Source organism: Paramisgurnus dabryanus, chromosome 13, assembly GCF_030506205.2.
Source record: "Paramisgurnus dabryanus chromosome 13, PD_genome_1.1, whole genome shotgun sequence".
Lineage (NCBI taxonomy): Eukaryota > Metazoa > Chordata > Actinopteri > Cypriniformes > Cobitidae > Paramisgurnus > Paramisgurnus dabryanus.
Genome location: NC_133349.1, coordinates 22618310 through 22637417, shown reverse-complemented (window position 1 = coordinate 22637417; position 19108 = coordinate 22618310). Strand labels below are relative to the sequence as shown.

At 38.1% G+C, this 19108-nt stretch overlaps 2 protein-coding genes across 2 annotated transcripts; one reads left to right on the top strand and one right to left on the bottom strand.

Moving 5' to 3' along the window:
* Positions 1-264: 264 nt before the first annotated feature.
* On the bottom strand, positions 265-4436 carry LOC135727913 (uncharacterized). Its single transcript, XM_065245991.2, has 2 exons — positions 4301-4436; positions 265-2345 (listed from the first exon to the last, which is right to left on the bottom strand). Exon 2 carries the CDS (start codon positions 2317-2319, stop codon positions 265-267), a length of 2055 nt encoding a protein of 684 aa, XP_065102063.2. The 5' UTR covers positions 2320-2345; positions 4301-4436.
* A 108-nt stretch (positions 4437-4544) lies between these two features.
* On the top strand, positions 4545-18722 carry LOC135727915 (uncharacterized). The gene is made up of 4 exons (XM_065245994.2): positions 4545-4702; positions 10154-10256; positions 10382-10866; positions 17975-18722. Exons 2-4 carry the CDS (start codon positions 10234-10236, stop codon positions 18484-18486), a joined length of 1020 nt encoding a protein of 339 aa, XP_065102066.2. The 5' UTR covers positions 4545-4702; positions 10154-10233; the 3' UTR covers positions 18487-18722.
* The last annotated feature ends 386 nt before the right edge of the window (positions 18723-19108 follow it).

The following is a 19108-nucleotide window of genomic DNA, read 5'->3' as shown; positions in this document are numbered from 1 at the left end:
GTCTTGTGTGTGAGAACATAAGTGCAAATAGTATTACCACCACAAGGTGGCAGCATTGTAGATCCTCCGCTATTTTCAATCCTTTAATCTACAGTCTGCAGGTATAATTCAAACTAATAATAGTGTGGAAAGACAATACACTAAATTGACTATCATGAGTAATGACTATTACATATTTAAAGATATTTTTAAGCTAAAGCTACAGTAGTATCAACTGGTTTGATCTGTTAATATGTGATACTAGACAATACATACATTATTCCCTCAGATGTATTCAGCTGCTTCTTCCTCACTGAATCCAGCTTGCACATTCTCACAAATTTTCTTGGCTTTCTCTTGAGAAACTTTGGGAAGAATGGCCAGCAACTCTTGCTGAATCTGTTGTTGTCTTCCAATGCTTTTTCTATTATACTCTTGCTTTTTCTCCTTAACAAACTTTGAAATGCCATTTTGTGCATCCTGACACGAGTCCTGGAACCTCTTACGCTTCTCCCCAAATTCTGGATCACTTTTATCCATGGCCATCAGAACGCTCAGTGTGCCGACATTATCCATCAGGTACTTGTTGGACACCTGTGTGTATGTTCTTGAGATCATACTGACCAGACTAGCAATGTCACTGACTTTGAAGGCTTGGTTGTAGAGGAGGTCTATTGCGAATGAATTGGGATCATAGGATAGGCCTTTGGGGTTTGAGCATGTTAAGACAAAGTCTTTGAGATCTGGATTGAGGTTGGTTTGCACAAGGTTGGAAATCATCTGAAAGAATTGAACCATTTTCTGCCAACGCATCTGCAATTTTCCTATGGCATCCATACCTTTGGTCAGCATCTTTATGGTGGTTTCAAAGTTGATTTCATCGAGTTCACATTTTCGCATAACGATCAGGATTTCGTCTAATTCCTTCATGTTTTCTTCTTGACTCTGCACACTTTTTTCTCTGAGCTCCATCGCCTTTTGCAACTGAGCTTGGCATTGTTCTATGGCGAATCGTGCATTCTCCGAAGCCCTTTGTGCTGGATTCATATTCTTTTGCTCGGTTGTTTTTTTAAACATCATCGGTGGTTGTGGAGAAATAGCTGGGGACTGTGTCAAAGCTTTGCTTTTGCTATCAAAAACACAGGCAGAATTTTTTAAATCCAGGACCTCCTGTATTATCTTCATGCATGTGGCTTTGTCACATTTGCCTTCTGGTGCATAACGTGCTAACTGCCTACATATGTTGATGGCCTTTTGGCATAACACCTGCGCTTGGGCCTTGCTCTGGCAATCTGAGACTTTCTCTAAATCGCCATTAATTCTTTTAAACTGCTTTTCTATGAAATCAGTTTTTGTATAATTCTCCATCTGATCATAGAGATTCTTCCAGTCAATCTCATTCTCTTTGCCACCCGCAAACATATTTTCCTCGATAGCAAGCACAAGGGCAAGAATTTCAGCAGACTTACTGCATGATATGATGTCATCAATCACGATCACATCGCTTCCACCTCTCGGTCGACGCTGACCTTTAGCAGCCTTCTTTGCGCTTCGAGTTGGCTTGGCTATAAAGGCTGCCAGCCCATTCACAAGTGCATTGACGCTCTGAAATATTCCTCCAACAATTTCCATCCCAATCAAATTCCATCCAGTTGGAAGAGAATCCAGTGCTTTCTTGTAGCTTTCTCTAGCTTGCTTTACTTCAGCGTCAATGTCTTTTATTGCTTTCTCCATTCTTCTCTTGGTTTCTTTTGCTGACTGCTCTCTTATTTTAGCCTCTTCTAGTTTCCTCTTCATCTCCTGCATCTCTTTTCCATAAAATGTCTTTGAATTCAAGCATGCTTCAAATAGTTCCTGGATAATGTTGACCACCTTGCTGAAATAGGCTTCTGTTTCAATTGACAATTTAAGACATTCATCTGCAATGACTCCGATACTCTTTAGCTGATTAGGAAGATGTGCTTCAATGACTTCATTATTGCCACAGAACAGAAGCTTCACTGCGGTCTTCATGTAATCTGGAACCCGGGCAGTATGGAGACTTATTTTATCCATGTTTTTATGGGCCTCATTAAATGCCCACCAACCAGAGTTACACACTTGCATGAGGCAAGCTCGAAAGGATTCTGGGTATCTGATGTGTTTGTAACCACCTGCGGGGGGATTTCTATTGATAGAGAAATCTGAGGTGGAGGAGATGCATGCCAGCTCACCCAAAATAGCTATGGATAGTGGTGCCGGGGTCAAATACTCTTCCCATGAATAAGACAGCAGTTGAGTTTGGTTTCTCATGTCCTCTGCAGTGGTAATGCGTTGGGTTCTCAAAGTGATGGAATCCATAACTTCTCTGTTTCTTTGTCCTCTGTCTTAAAAGAAAATAATTTATTTTAAAAACCCACTGATTTTTAGATTTAAGATTTTAATCTGACATCAACGTGAAGAAGAGAGAGAAAATCATTGTCTGTCAGACTTCCAGGTCTCTATTCACGAGGACCCAATTCACCAAAGGTACAACACTAACAAAATACAATCAGGTGAAGATAAAAAAAAAACTTACATTACACACAGCTAAAGCATCAAAAAAAAGAGAAAAATACAAGCAACAGAAACAAAGCCAGAAAGAGAACTGCTGCATTACAAACACATGCAATTGAAGAGAAAATGCTAATTAAAGGGGACATATAATGAAAATCTGACTTTTCCCATGTTTAAGTGCTATAATAGGCTTTTTGCCCAGCTGCATTACTTCCTGAACTTCAGCCAGCTCCTTGGTCCTTGTCATTGAATTGTGTCTTCCCCTGTGATGTCAGAAAGGGATCATCTTATAATAATACCACCCTTAATCTGCACTATCCAACAATGGCACTGCCATTTAGTGCAGAGATCAGCTTATTATATTTAAAAGGACACACCCAAAAAAACGGCACATTTTTGCTCACACCTACAAAGTGGCAATTTTAACATGTTATAATAAATTATCTATATGGTATTTTGAGCTAGAACTTCAAATAGGTACTCTGGGGACACCAAAGATTTATTTGACATCTTAAAAAAGTCCTAATACTTGCTCAAGCTGTCCTTATTAGATCTTTTTCATTGGAATTTTCAACACCACTGCATGGATTTATTGATTTACTACTACTAGTGAACAGAAAGGCATTATAAAGTCTATTCAAAAATTTTGGTTATAAAACGGGCAGTTCTGGTTCTTCATTCTGATTGGTTGAAACGCGTTCTAAGCCGTGATAAATGACACCGGTAACCTCACGGTTCAGACCACATTACATAAGTATCACTGCGCCACTGTTGCTGCGTACTGATTTATGAAAATAAACACCACAGTCTTTAATCATATTTTTAATTTGTCTACAATTGCACAATTAATGGCGATATCCAGATACATGTCAATAAATATTGTTGAGTCATCTCGTCGATAAAGAGAAAACGTTGTCTGAAGAGTTTATAACTCAAGTTCATACGTCAGCTATTATCCACTGGGTGGCGATCTTACCCAACTTAAACACTGACGCATTCACTCAACACTGAAAACACAGCGTGTAAGTGTAGATCTTTTTTACAGTCTATGGTTTTGATGGCTCAATCTGATCTCTTACAAAAGTTCTTCACAAATATGGAATTATCTCCGCTTTTAGCTAAAAAATTTGAGAGGTGATAATGAAGGTAGGATGAATGAAACGTTTTTTTGTTTGTTTTTGTTTGAAAGCGGATGGTCTGTTCTTTCATTTGATATTTTATGTTTATTTAAAGCAGATAATTTTTCTGCAAGGCATTAAACTAAAACTGGGTGGCAACTTAAAAAAAAAAAACGCTGACGGGGAAAGAGTTCAGCATGCTTCCAAGCATATTTGATCATCACTTCAACAGTTGCACAATATAAATGTTAATGTATAAATTAGATGAATGTTGATTTATAAAATAAACACCACAGTCTTAAATCATATTTTCATTGTGTCTTTGCTGCATCTCTGTTGGTTGGGAACTGCGCTCTGTTTCAGTCACACTTGATTCTGAGGAACTACTTTGTTTGGCGGAAGAGTAATATTTGTACTAATATAATTACAACTTATTTGTGTTTTATTTTATAAAATCCCGCTAACGTTATGCATATGAAGTAACCGTTTTATAAACGCAATAAACCCCCTCGAATCAGTGGGGTTACAGTGCATTTTATAACAGCTAAGGGGGTTTTAGGCACGACGCGAACAACGCCCCTTAGCTATAAAATGCACTGGTAACCCACTGCTTCTTGGGGTTTATTGCTTTATTTTGAGTTGTGCAAATATAAATGAAATCACATTACCTTGTTTAAGTATGAGTGGTGTTGTGTCAGGTCTGATGAGATGCTGTTGAAGTGGTGAAATCGACTTTTGTGTTCAGTTCGCAGTGCTGCACCCCTGTTTATAAATTTTCAAATGCCTTACCGGAAATCACTTGACTAATGAAGCAGATAAGTCAGCAGGGCTATTTTTGAATGTCCGTTAAACACTGCCAATGAATTTGTCAGCTGACTGTTTAGAGAGAAGTTTAATGGCATAAAGGAAGGGAGAGGCGAGCTTTGGAAATACTTTGGGGATTTCAAGAGAAGTGTTTCATAAAGGAGAAAAGAGGCAAGCTTTAGAAAAACTTGGAGGATTTAAAGGAAACTTGATTGGTCTATTAAACTATTTCATCAGCATTGAGAGACTTTTCTCAGTTTTTGACGGTAAGGCAAATGTGTTTGTTGCTGGTGTGAAAATTAGTTTTATAGATTTAATTTTCTTTCTTAACTTTTTCCTTGCCATTTACAACGTAATACCGTGATTATCCACTAGTAGGCAGACTTGAGGCACATTTTTTACCAATTTTAAACTTTGTGTATGTTTGGATAATCGCTCTGAATCTGATCTCTAACAAAATTCCTTTACAAAAATGCAATTATTTCAGCTTTTTTTTTAAAGAAAATTACCCATAAGAGTTAATAAGCAGAGAAAAAATACAAATAGGATGAAACATTTTGTTTGTTTGTTTATTGTTTGTTTGAAAGCAGATGGTCTGTTCTTTCATTTGATATATTTGTATTTTAGAAGAAAATGTAGCCATTTTGTGAAACTTTTGTGAAAATCACAAAACTACTGAATAACCCAAATTGGGTTGTTTTTAGCCCAACGGCTGGGTAAACATAGGACAGAACAAACACCGGGCTAACTTGACCCATCAAGTTGGATTGTTAATTTTTAACCCAGCAAATGGGTTGTTTTTACTGAAAAACTGTAATTTGGCTTATCTGTGAGCTTCATTATTATTATTATTTTTATTCATGTGTCCTCATAATCTTTAATCAAAAAGAAAAAATCTCCTCCCCTCCTCAAAATGATCTATCTGGTATGGTATGGCAGGTGGGTGGGGTCCAGGAGAAGATCGCTGCGATTAGCAATTAGCAACACGACCCAACTGCAAACAATCCAATTAGTTCTCAATGGACAAATTCAAATCCAGCCCTGCTTTATTTCATTTCAGAAGCCGGTTTTACTCGGATACGTCACCATGGGAAAAAAAACATTCACTACTTCCGTTTCATGGCAACTTTATTTTTTTTAAACTTCAATTTTAACTATCTGAAAGAACAGGTTATGTATGTTTACATGACCTTAATCGCATCACACGCCAGTGTTGGGGTCAACGCCGGTGTCTATTCAAATCATACCCTGGAGGGCCGAGCACTACAGAGTTTAGCTCCAACCCTAATCAAACTTAACCACCTGCGATTGTCTAGTGATCATGAAGCCCTTGATTAGGTTGCTCAGGTGTGTTTGATCAGGGTTGGAGTTAAACAATAGCCGTTTCTCAATATGCGTTCTTGTCTGTACTTGTGTTCTTGTGGACTTGTGAAACGTCATCAGTCGCGGCCCAAGTACTGTTCCAATTCAAAGTTCGCATCAAGCCCAAGTTCACATAAAATCCCCGGATGTGTTCTTGATCCGCCCATTTTATCGAGGATGCATCAGAGGAGACTTGTGTGGACTTATGAGAGCGAAGTTTCCCAGAATGCATTTCGCGTCAGGAGTTCGTTCTTCCGAGTCTAAACTTGCAAGTTCGAACTACGAAGGACACAAGTCCGAGTTCGGCGTACTTGGTTTTGAGAAACGGCCTATAGCTGTCCCAATTCAAAGGCTGCGACCTTCTAAGGACGTATTTTAAGACCGATTGCGTCACAGCAGCGCGACTTAAGGCCAGTAAGTCCGTCCCATTTCAAAGGATGCTTAGAATGAAGCCTCAAAATGCGTCCTCATTTCTCCGCGCTGTTAAGGATAGAACGAATGGATCCTTAAAGGAACAGTATGTAGGATTGTGGCCAAAACTGGTATTGCAATCACAAAACGTGTGGCTGAAACTGGTGCTGCAATCACACAGCTGGTGGCCAATATACCAAACGACAACATAAACATCAGTTGAGGGCTGCAACTCCACTTTTTAAATGACAATATCCTGGCCGGACTGGTGTTGTCAGTGATATAAGTATTTGAAATGAAAAGGATTTCTTAATGTCTAGTGACATTTCAGGGCCATTTAATGATTAATTGATATAAATTTCTTACATACTGTTCCTTTAACAGCCGAGGATATCCCAAGAGTCATTAGGGACTTTAAGCAACAGCTGGGAATGGAACGGCTACGGCGACCGGAAGTATGCTGTCAGACCGCCGTAGCCAAGAACGTAAAAATCACTAAGCAACCGTAAACAGGACAGCGCAACGTGGTATTAATTAATTTATTAAGATACAAAAAAATGTAATTTAAAAAAGCAAGAGAAGGATTGCTTTTGGCGTTACATGACAATCTTTTGTCAGAAGAAGTTTTTACTATTGTATGATGTAAATAAGTCTAAAAACCTAGATTTAAGCAATACTGAAAATGTTGAATACTTAAAAATCTTTAAAAGTAGCTTACCTTTAAAACATTTGAACACATATTATATAAAAGACTTGTGGTACAATCATAAACTGATGCAATCACAATGTCATATGCCATGAATCATAACATTTATTTACATAATCTCTCACGTTGTAGCGACTACGGCAAATCAGCTGTTCTCCCGTAGTAGACAGTAGAACGTCGCAAAGTAGCAGTTAAATTCGCGCATGCGCAATACAACGCCAGAATGCCGTCGCCGTTGTCTGTCCCACCAGAGGCTGTTGCTTAAAGTCCCTATAGACCTTTTGCGTGTTTGCAAACAGAGATGACGTTTTTTGTGGTCGGAGCCCAACTGGTGGCAGAAAGTGAATGCTTCTCAATAGCTGTGTGAAGACTTTTAGCATTAAACTGTGATTTTTAAGGATCCGGTGTTCTGTAGAAGTCTGTTTCCCCTATATTTCTCTTAAGTGTAATGTTTCTTATAACGTTTTCACCAAGTTACGTTTATTTTTTAAATAAATTAAGAGTTTTAATGGCTTGGCCACTGATATGCTTGCATGTATGTAATGTATATGTATTGTTCTTTATTGGTAAATCAATTATTTTTACAGTATGAATCTCTGAAGTACTTATAAGAGCAATACTAGCATGTATTCTGTATAATATCATTTATTAAACATTTAATCATTTCCTGTTTTCAATTTCTTCCTTATATTTTTATCCTACGTGTTTGATCTAAAACTATTATGTTTACATACAAATTAATTTGTATAGGCCTGTTTATATATTATTAACACTTTACGTCGTGTGTGTGTGTGTGTGTGTGCTATGTTTATATATTTATTAGTAAACATCATAATTTAGAACAAACAGGAAGAAGACATAGGCTAAGATATATGGTAAAAAGAAGTAATAGAAAATGAAAAAAAAAAATACGAAAACTTTAATAAATGGTAATATTATTGATATTATGAACTAATTAAAATCTTTAATCTTTCTAAATAAATTATAAACGTAACGTGATGAAAACGCTATAAGAAACACATAGAGGGATCAGACTTCGACAGAACACCGGATATCTTCTCTAATTATTTTCTATTCAAATAATTAAAAGATTTTCAGATGATTTCATCACTCCAGTCTGTCCGGTTGAGGGCTTTTATTGCAACCATAAACACCTACGTTTATCTTCAAATGGTGTCTTCGACGACGATATACTATAAAAATGAAGGTCATCTATTTTGGCATTCCTATTCTGACACTCAACAGCACAACAAAACATTGTCTAGTGAGTTATATTGTTCGTTTCACTCGTGTCTCATTCATTTCCACTGTTTTTTTTTTTTTATAATTCATTTCCAGTTTTTCTGCCACCACATGCGCGAGTGACGTAACTGTGACGTCGACTCGCAAAAGGTCTATTGCGCGTCTGCAACGGCTGCATATAATGGGTGGATATTCTAAAATAAACAATTAAATCCTTTATTAAATAAAAGTGTATTTATCAGAAAACATTTTTTCTTGTCACTGTTTTAGTATTATAAGTTATGTTTTGTGTTAATAATATTCTTTTTATGTTGCGTATATTTATAAGGTTGATTAATTTGGTAAACTGTTGAATAGCTTAATATACATCAACGTGCCCTATTTCTAAAATAAATTAATAATTTTTCTGATGTCATATTTATTTTAAAAAGTCAGAAACGTGCAGGCGGGTGCGTGCAGCAGGTGACGCTAATTATGGATCCTCCGAAGGTTAGACCGTCTCATTTCAGTTCTCTTCGCGAACTTCTGAGGCTTCCACCTTGAAAGACAGAGTGTTCACCTTTAAGGTCGAATGCTCATAAGGTTGCAGCCCTTGAATTGGGACACAGCTTATGGCTGTTTCTCAATTCTAAGAACGCAAAGAACAGATTTACGTTCTCGTGGAGACTGGTCTTGCAAGGCGACCTTGGAAGAATGAACTCAGAAGGTCGCGAGAACACAGAACGCACCTGTGAGAATTGAGATACGTGCGATCTTCCTGCTGGTCACGTGACCTCCCCAGATTTCAACGCGCAAGTCTGCACTCGACGCATCCTCGATATCAAGAACACATCCGGGTATTTTCACGTGTCCTCTGTACTTGCGTTCTTGAGAATTGGAATTGAACTTCGACTGTTAATGATGATGTAGAGCGAGGACACAAGGACGCAAGATCGCTGAAGAACGCATATTGAGAAACAGCCTATGCTGTGCTCTGGCCCTCCAGCGTAAGATTTGAATAGCCCTAGGGTAACGCATTACAAGTAACGTGCATTACTTAATAATATTACTTTTCTGAAGTAACAAGTAAAGTAACGCATAACTTTTTAAATGTACACATTAATATTTGAGTTACTTTTTCAAAAACTAATTAATTCGATTAAAAAAATAATGAACTGAATTAAACTAAATGTAGTCACATTATGCGCTCATGCGTACACGCCTGTGTGGGAACAGTTTGAGTCAGAAACTGAGATGGCAGGCCAGAGCTCGACATTTTTTTGATGAAATATGCAATTTCTAAATGCAGAACTTTTCAGTCATAAAAATAACCTGCAAGGCCTGAAAGAGATCAAGCCTCAGCCAAGAAAAAGTAACGCAAAGTAACTAAAAAGTAACGTAAACATTACTTTCCATGACAATTAACTAAGTAAAGCAATTAGTTACATTTTTTGGATGTAACTTAATATTGTAATGCATTACTTTTAAAAGTAACTTTCCCCAACACTGGTCACGCATAAAAACACAGTCTTCCTTTATTACAACATATTAAGCTAATCGCCAAATGACCATAACAGTGCGTGTAATATAATTTCACGTCATGTGAACAGAACTGTTGTCACACATATTTGCTTTTTTTAGTAAACAGTAATGGTTTATGGATAAGTATTTTGATTTTGATACCAACCTTGTTTATCCACATTGATCTAACCCATACGGTTGTGAAGAGCTTTTTCGAAGCACCAAGCACTGAATTCATTTGACCCAGCATTTGAGTTGATGCTTTGTGGGGGAGGGATGCATACATTCACCTGTCAATTATAAATGACCCAAATATTTACCCAATGATTGGGTTACATAATTATCCAAAAAACTATCTAAGACAAAAAAAGAACCCAATTAAATGACCTAAAAGCCTCAACCCAGCATTTGGGTAGAATACATAACACAGCTTTTTTTAGAGTGTAAAACATCACTAGATATCAGGGTAAAAACTTGTATCTTTGTATAATTATAGGCGGATCCACAGGTGGGCCCACAATCTCTGCCAGTTGTACATTTTGATACACTTCTTGTATTTCTGTATAAAAGATCAAAATGAGCCAGCTGTACTTATCCAGGTAAGCTTTTATGTGCATGCATAAATTATATAATTTGATATATAAGTGGACAATAATGCAAACTATGTATTATGTTGTAAAATAAAGTCAAATATGTCTTTTTCTGCACACCTCTTTATTTTCAGTGTTAAGGACTTGAAATGCATGGAGGACATAACACGGCTTGTGCAAGAGGGAATTTTGTCCCTGTGTAACACCTGTACAGCCCTCTTTGATGCACATGTTGATCCAGCCACCGACCTGTGCTCCAATTTTAAACAAATCAGGCGACACATCAAGTATGCGGATCGATGCTTGAAGGAGTCAGAGGGAAAACTGAAAGTAAAACTGAAAAGTTTAGATAAATGCATGGAAAGACTTATCACAGAGAAACAGCATGTTCAGCAAGAGAAAAAAGAGAAAAGCCTGGCCATTGAAGAATTACGCATACTGAAGTCATCTACTAAAGAATCATTAAGCAATTCTAAAGCACAGTTGAAACAAGCAGAAAAAAACAAAGAGGCGGCAGAATATGAGCAAGAAAAAATGGAAAAATTGAAGACCACCGGTATGTGGATTACAGTTGCAGGGGCCGTCATCACTCCAGTACCAATTTTTGGGTGGTTAACTGGTGAGAAATTCTGTCTGTTTGTCTGTCTGTCTCTCTCTCCGTCTGTCTCTCAGTCCATCTGTCTATCTCTCTGTCCATCTGTCCATTCATTCAATTCAATTTATTTATATAGCGCTTTTCACAAAAGTCAATTGTTTCAAAGCAGCTTTACATAAATAGAAGCAGTGAAAAGCATAGAAAAATGACAGATAGCACAACAAAATACATGATAGCATGAGCAGTTAAATTTGCTGCGGCTATGACTCAATATAATAAGTGCACGTATTACTAAAGCAACATCTATAAAAGGAGGCTAGGTAAAGCCCAAAAAGGCTGCCTCCCCGGGGTGAAAAACCCCCTAGGAGAAAAAAAACCCCAGGCTTTTATCCATGGAAAAATAAGTCCTAGGAGGGAAAAACCCTTGGGAGAAAGGATAAGGAGATTTAGCGGAGATTAAGCGGTTCTGCCGGTGATCGTTGGTCAGGCATCAGCTGGGAATCACGTTGAAGGACGGCCAGTAGATCAGAGGTGTGCCGACTTTCACATCTACCGGGACTGGGTCTGTTTGTCTCGTTGTCCTCGGGTCGAGGACGAGACAGGGAGAGAAAAACAAAATCGTATTAGCGCAGCGGCCGTTCATATGTATTGAAGTGTCACACAGTGATGTGGTTTAACTCATCTTAGTTCCAGACAGACTAACTATTGCGGCATAATTATATTATCCACAGTTGAGGATTTAGCAAATTGGGGGCCCAATGCGAGGGTATATATATGGTAAATAAGGGTGACCTTCCGATGTTTAAGAGAAAATGAAACCTGACGACCCGTTTGACTAAGGCCTAAAGCCCCACAGTCGTCGTTAATGCAGGTTCAGTGGCAATTGGGTCTATATTGTATACCATTTACAGGACCAGGAGAAAACGCCAAAAAACATCGCAACCCGACCATACGTGCTAACCCGTTTGACTAAGGCCGGAAGCCCCACTGTCGTCGTTAATTCAGGTTCAGTGGCAAACGGGTATGTATGGCATACTATTCATAAAACACACGAAAGCGCGAAAAACGCAACCCGACCATACGTACCAACCCGTTTGACTAAGGCTGGAGGCCCCACTGTCGTCGTTAATGCAGATTCAGTGGCAAACGGGTCTGTATGGCATACTATTCATAAGACTTACGATAGCGCCAAAATCGCAACCCGACCATACGTGCCAACCCGTTTGACTAAGGCTGGAGGCCCCACTGTCGTCGTTAATGCAGGTTCAGTGGCAAACGGGTCTGTATGGCATACTATTCACAAGACTTACGATAGCGCCAAAATCGCAACCCGACCATACGTGCCAACCGAATTGGGCTTATGTGGTCATAATTCTTAGATCGAGTAAGTACCCTTGCAGAAGCGTTTTGAACTAGCTGAAGCTTGTTGACCTGATTTGAATGGCATCCCCCGAGTAGCGAGTTACAATAGTCTATTCTAGAGGTCATAAAAGCATGAATAAGTATTTTTGAGATATTTCTAAGATGGAAGAATGCTGTGCGGCAGACGTTGGCGATATGACTATCAAAGGATAAGTTGCTGTCGAACATCACACCTAAGTTCCTAACCGTGGAAGATGGCACCACAGTACAGCCATCTATGTGCAATTTGTAATCTGACATATTATGTTTGTAGCGATTTGGTTCAATAATAAGTATCTCTGTCTTATTGGAGTTGAGCTTAAGAAAGTTATGTGCCATCCAGTCACTAACATCGCTAATGCAGTCTTTTAGCTTAGAAAACGTGTGTATTTCGCTGGGATGCGAGGAGATGTAAAGCTGGGTATCATCCGCATAGCAGTGAAAACTTATGTTATGTTTCCTGATAATGTCTCCTAGGGGTAACATGTATAACGAGAACAGGATAGGACCTAAAACTGATCCCTGCGGTACACCGTATTTAACCAGGGAGTGATATGACTCTTCCTCATTTACATAAACAAAGTGATAGCGATTGGTTAGATATGACCTAAACCAGGCTAGCGCCTGACCACTGATACCAACATAGTTTTCTAGTCTATTGAGTAAGATTGTGTGATCTATTGTGTCAAAGGCTGCACTAAGGTCTAGTAATATAAGAATTGAGATTTCACCACGATCGGATGTTAATAGGAGGTCATTTGTAACTCTAAGCAACGCTGTCTCTGTGCTATTGTGTGGGGCTTGAATCCTGATTGGAACTTTTCATATGTACTATTATTTGTCAAGAATGTGCGTAACTGGCTTGCCACTACCTTTTCTAATATTTTCGAAAGAAAAGGGAGATTTGAGATTGGTCTAAAGTTATTAACTTCTCCTTGGTCAAGCTGTGGTTTTTTAATCAGCGGTTTAATAACTGCTAGTTTGAAAGCTGTTGGAACGTATCCTATTTCTAGCGATGAGTTAAAAATATTTAGAACCGGGGTTGACACTACAGGGAATACCTCTTTAAGTAGTTTTGTGGGAACGGGGTCTAATATACATGACGATGATTTGGATGAAGTGACTAGTTTAGAGAGCTCATCTATTGTAGTAGGTTTAAATGAATCAAGATGTTCGTATGGTAGTCTAGTGTTAAGTGAACTAATGGGTAGAGTGGTGGCTGCCTGGGTAGCTACGATGTTTTCCCTAATAGCCAAAATTTTGTTATAAAAGAAGTTCATGAAGTCGTTACTATTGTGTTGAAGTTTACTATTGGTTTCTGTTTGTTCTTTGTTTCTAGTCAGTTTCGCAACTGTGCTAAAGAGGAAACGAGGGTTATTATGATTCTCATTTATAAGCTTGCTAAGATATGTAGATCTGGCGGTTTTAATAGCCTGTCTGTAGTGTTTAACACTCTGTTTCCATGCTGCATGCCATACTTCTAACTTTGTGCTTTTATAATTTCTTTCCATTTTTCTAGCTGCCTTTTTAAGGGCTGCGGTGTGATGGTCATACCATGGAGCTGGCGGTTTTTCTTTGAATCTCTTTTTTCGAATGAAAGCAACGGCATCCAATGTGTTAGAACAGACATTGTTTAGGTTTTCTATTACAATATCTAGATCGTCACAGTTATCTGCTACATGTTTCATTTGGGACAGGTCTGGAAGAGTGCTAATAAAGCTATCTTTAGTGGTGGAAATTATTGTTCTGGCTAGTCGGTAGCATGTTGTGGATTGAGTGATCCTATCTAGAAGTACAGTGTATGACACAAGGTAATGGTCAGAAACTGCATCACTCTGAGGTGATATTTCGACGTCATTAATATTGAGCCCGAGTGACAGAATTAAGTCTAATGTGTGCTTACGAGTATGCGTTGGCCCTGTCACGTTTTGTCTAATATTGAGAGAATTTAGAACATCTATAAACGCACGTCCTAATGCGTCTTTTGGGTTATCCACATGGACATTAAAATCACCAACAATAAGAGCTTTATCTACAGTGACTACAAGCTCAGACAGGAAATCTGCTATTTCTTTAAGGAAATCTGCATGGTGGCCCGGTGGTCTATAGATTGTCGCTAAGGCAAAAGAAAGCTGTTTGTGGTTACGATCAGTTATTTCCATATTTAACAACATTAGTTCAAATGATTAAAATTATAGCTCAGATTTTTGGTTTACTTTAAAAATTGTGTTGTATATTGTAGCTACACCACCCCCTCTCCCCTTTAATCGAGGTTCGCGTTTATAATAGTCTTGTGGGGTGGATTCATTTAAACTAATGTAGTCGTCTGCTTTAAGCCAGGTTTCTGTTAAACAGAGTGCATCTAAGTTTTGGTCTGTAATTATTTCATTGACAATAGGTTCTTTATTGGTAAGCGATCTAATGTTAAGAAGGCCGAATTTTAACATTCGAGATTCATCTGTTAATGTATTGTTTTCTAATTTTATATTAATCAGATTTGTACCTGATGTAACAAGCGGTGCCCTGTATTTATTTGTTCGGGAAACAGATACAGTTGAAATGTGCTGATATTTCGGTAAGATTGACTCGAAGTGCTGGGATATAAGTGGTCTTGACATATCACGGCAGCTAACAGATGGACGGTTAAGCCGATCCGTCTGTTTCCTGACCCGGGCCCTGGATAGTCAGACTATATCAGAATTAAGACTATTGATCAGATTTCTAGTGAGTATAGCACTTCCTTCCGATGACGGATGAAGGCCATCTCGGGTTAGGAGGAATGGTCTTCCCCAGAAATGCTTCCAATTGTCTATAAACCCTACGTTATGCTGAGGGCACCACTTTGACATCCATCCATTTAGAGACACTAATCTACTATGTGTTTCATCTCCCCGGTAGGCGGGGAGGGGACCAGAGCAAATTACATTGTCTGACATTGTTTTTGCAATTTCACACATCTAGTATAGTATCTTTGGTGATTTCCGACTGGCGGAGCCTGGTGTCATTCGTGCCGGTGTGAATAACAATCTTAGGAAACTTCCGCTTAGCATTAGCCAGCACTTTAAGTTTGGATCTAATGTCAGATGCTCTGGCTCCCAGTATACAGTCGACTATGGTGTTTGGTGCCTCAATGTTAGTGTTCCTGAGTATAGAATCTCCAATGACCAGGGCACTTTTAAAAGGCGTTTTAGCTGGTGTACTCCTTAGGGGATCGAATCTGTTAGAAATTGCCGTAACGTTATGGGTCTTAGAAGGACGCCTTATATGACTATGCCGCCTGACAGTCACCCAGTTTGACCGCCGACTTGACTCTGATGTCGGAACCGAGCCATGTGTATTTTGATAAACACTATGCGCGCTCGATACAGTATTTGTAATATTTACATTAGCATCTGCATCTGATGTCGGAACCGAGCCATTAGTCTTTTCGCTCGATAGATTATTTGCAACAGTAACATTAGCGGTTTTGCTATCCTCAACTAGCGTTCGGATGCGCGATTCTAGTTCAGCAACCTTCTCAGTTAACCTTAATACTTCAATACACTTAGTGCATGTAAACCCCTCTATGCTAACAGCAGAAGCTAAACTATACATGTGGCAAGTATTACATGTTACAATAACAAGCAGAGTCTTACCGCTTTCATGCTGGGCGATGGCATCTTTGTTTACCCGAACGCGGTCCCCGGAGCTGCATCGCGTGGGGTGTTCGGTTGTGACACGCCTCCGTCGCCTGCGAACGTCTGGGGCCAGGGTGATGTGGGGCTTGCTGAATCTGCGAAGGCCGGGCAGCGGTTCCTCCACAGCTTCCCGATCGCTTTCATGTTGGGCGATGGCATCTCCGTTCAGCCGTTCACGGTCCGTGAAGCTGCATCGCGTGGAATGCTCGTTTGTTGCGCGCCTCGTTCGCTTGTGGACGTCGGAAGGCAGGGTGAAGTGGGCGTTGTACCTCGCGTTGGATCTGCTAAAACCGGGAAACAACTCCTCCACAGCTTCCCGCTCAGGTGAGGACAGGTCAGAGAAGCATATATCAGATGAATCCGCCATAAGATCGGAAAATGCTAGCTTCAGCCTCCACCGTTTGTGGATGCTAGCGGGCTATATGCTAACACTGGGTGTTTATTAGTGATAAATAGTTTCACGTGGTAGTACTGCTCAATAATCGTCACGGTAAAGTATTGTAAAACTAATATTATATAAATAGGAATAAGATGTTAAAAAAAGGATTTTAGATGATGAACTCGACGGAGCTACGATGCACGATCTGTTCAGCGTGACGTCACAAACCGGATGTCACAGCACGTGATGACGCAATGTCCCATGACGCAACGACGCAATGTCATCCATCTTTAGACAACATCAAACAGAAAAACAATACACACTCAAATCTTTCCAAAAGAGTGTTGAAACATTGCACGAGAAAAATAAATGGCAAATATCTTCACTTTCTTTTTTACAGAAGGTACATACATCAGCTACATCACAAAATTTAGATAAAGAGGCATTACATGGGTATATATTGTGTAAAATTTTAAAGTGCACTTCTTTCATTTTATTCAGTACACAGTATTTATATGGTAATAACCATGTTTTTTTCCATTTAATGTTATCAATTTTAGAACCCCCCCAAAAATTTCCCTCTTCGAGAAATTGAGTTGCGAGATTGAGAAAGATGACGAATAAATGAATTATTACAATCTTTGCTTAAAATTGAAACACCACCCAAACATAACTGTGAAAGTTGTTTTTTGCATGACTCATGGGTAAGGGAAGCTTTCATTAGACATATTAATCCATCGGGAATCGCCTTTTATAACAGATTTAAATTCTTTAAACGGAACAGGAAATTGATGAATATTCATAAAGCATTCATATGAATTGTAATTTGAAAATTAATATGAATTGTAATTTGCACATTAAGGATGTGGTTTGTTTTTTTGAAAACAAAAAAAAAAACAAATCTTTAGAATCAACTGTTAACTTTCTTATCCTTGTGGCAAAATTCTATTTTCACAAACAAAGATTTCTTAAGAAAATACCTACCTTTATAGAATTCTAGAACATTTAATTAAATCACTTAGACTAATTGATAACAAAAAATGTATTTCTTTTTTGAAGAAATATGATGAGATCTTTCATGTACCGTAATTAATAACCTAAAAGTTTTTTTTTCTCCTTTCCCTTTCTTCTCTTCTATTTGTTCAGATGATTATGAATGTATTGTTAATACATTTTGTGTTATATGCTAACTTGTATTTCATACATGACATTTCTGAATAAAAAAAAAAGACAACATCAAACAGGCTTGTATAGACGGTTTAATCAGACGCACGTGTGTTGTCGCATTTGCGAGTCTGGGCGAAACGTAACTTCTGGTCTCTGTTTGTTTAATGGTCTGGCTAGTGGCTAAACTCTGGAACAAATACCTCATTGAAAATAACAAATGTTTTTAAAGACGATAGGAGGCGGCAATCATGGATACACAATAACGTTAGCTCAGTGTAGTTTTTGCTTTACCTATGATTTGAAGTAAGGTAATCCTCTTATAAATAAAATACTCTTAAACTTTCTTTTTTGCTATTCATTCCTTGAGAAAGTTTACCGGAAGTTTGTTCCAAAAAAGCCGTTTGTTTATGTTGTTACTGCTGAAATTGTCAGTATATCATTGTGGTTAACCAATTGACGTGTGCAATTAAACCTTTGTAGCTTATGTGTTTTTCCTGTTTTCTTTTAGGTCCACAGATGATGTGTGATGGAATAAATACAATGGTGGAGGCTATGCATGCCATCAATGACGCTATCGAGGAGCAAGAAGAGTGCCAGTCCCAAATAAAGAAGCACGCACAAAAAATCCAGGTCTACAACAGGAGAATCTCTGAAACACAGGATGAGATTGAAGAGACTATTGAGATGCTCAGTAATATTCAAGGCTATATTAAATGGCTGCAGCAGCGTCTAGCGGCCATAGCTGAAATTCAGAAAAAATTCAGGACAGCTGTCCACTTTATGGATATTCTTAGTGGGAGGGTCAATGTATTAGAGAGTCACACTCGAAGTTGCATTTACTGGGAGCCTGTGATAAAGATAATGCAAGATGTGGGGAATGCAGTAACAGCTATTGCAAATAATGAGCTCCTCTATAATCAGGATGTATCGCGTCTCATAAATAGACTGAGTAAGAAAATGAAAAAACTAGAGGCTTTATGCAACACACCCGACAATTCTGAATATGTTTGCTATTATTGAGACTCACCTCCCTCTGTTTAACCCCACTTCATACGTAACAGCATAAAACAAACTCATTTTTGGTTGTCAAATTAGTTCAGCTTTAATTTACACAGCAACTCAAATAACAGGCATATATTTACTTTATGAATTATGAATTATTAATATTATTACTAATTAGGTATCATTTCTTTTTATTTCTGCTACATGTTTTACAATAATAATTTCTGGAAACAATGTTAGCAAATGCATTTACTATAGTTATATTATATATATATATATATATATATATATATATATATATATATATATATATATATATATATATATATATATATATTTATATATATATATTATTGTACTATTTTATTTGTAGTTCTACATATTAAAGTTATGGTTTTGAATTGTGTAGTTATTATACCTTTTTTGTTTATTCTTTCTTTCATTGTACTTTCTTTCACATTTGTAGTGCATTCTGAAAACCAAAGCAGAAAATAAAAATACTCAAATCACATTAGAGTCAAAAGTTTTTTCTAAAACAGAGAGAGTTCACTGTGTGAGTCTTTGGCTGGAAGTCAAGTTAGTTATTGTCCTCTGAAGGGATGGATTTCTGAGCTCCACTTCCTTTTCATTATATCCTTGT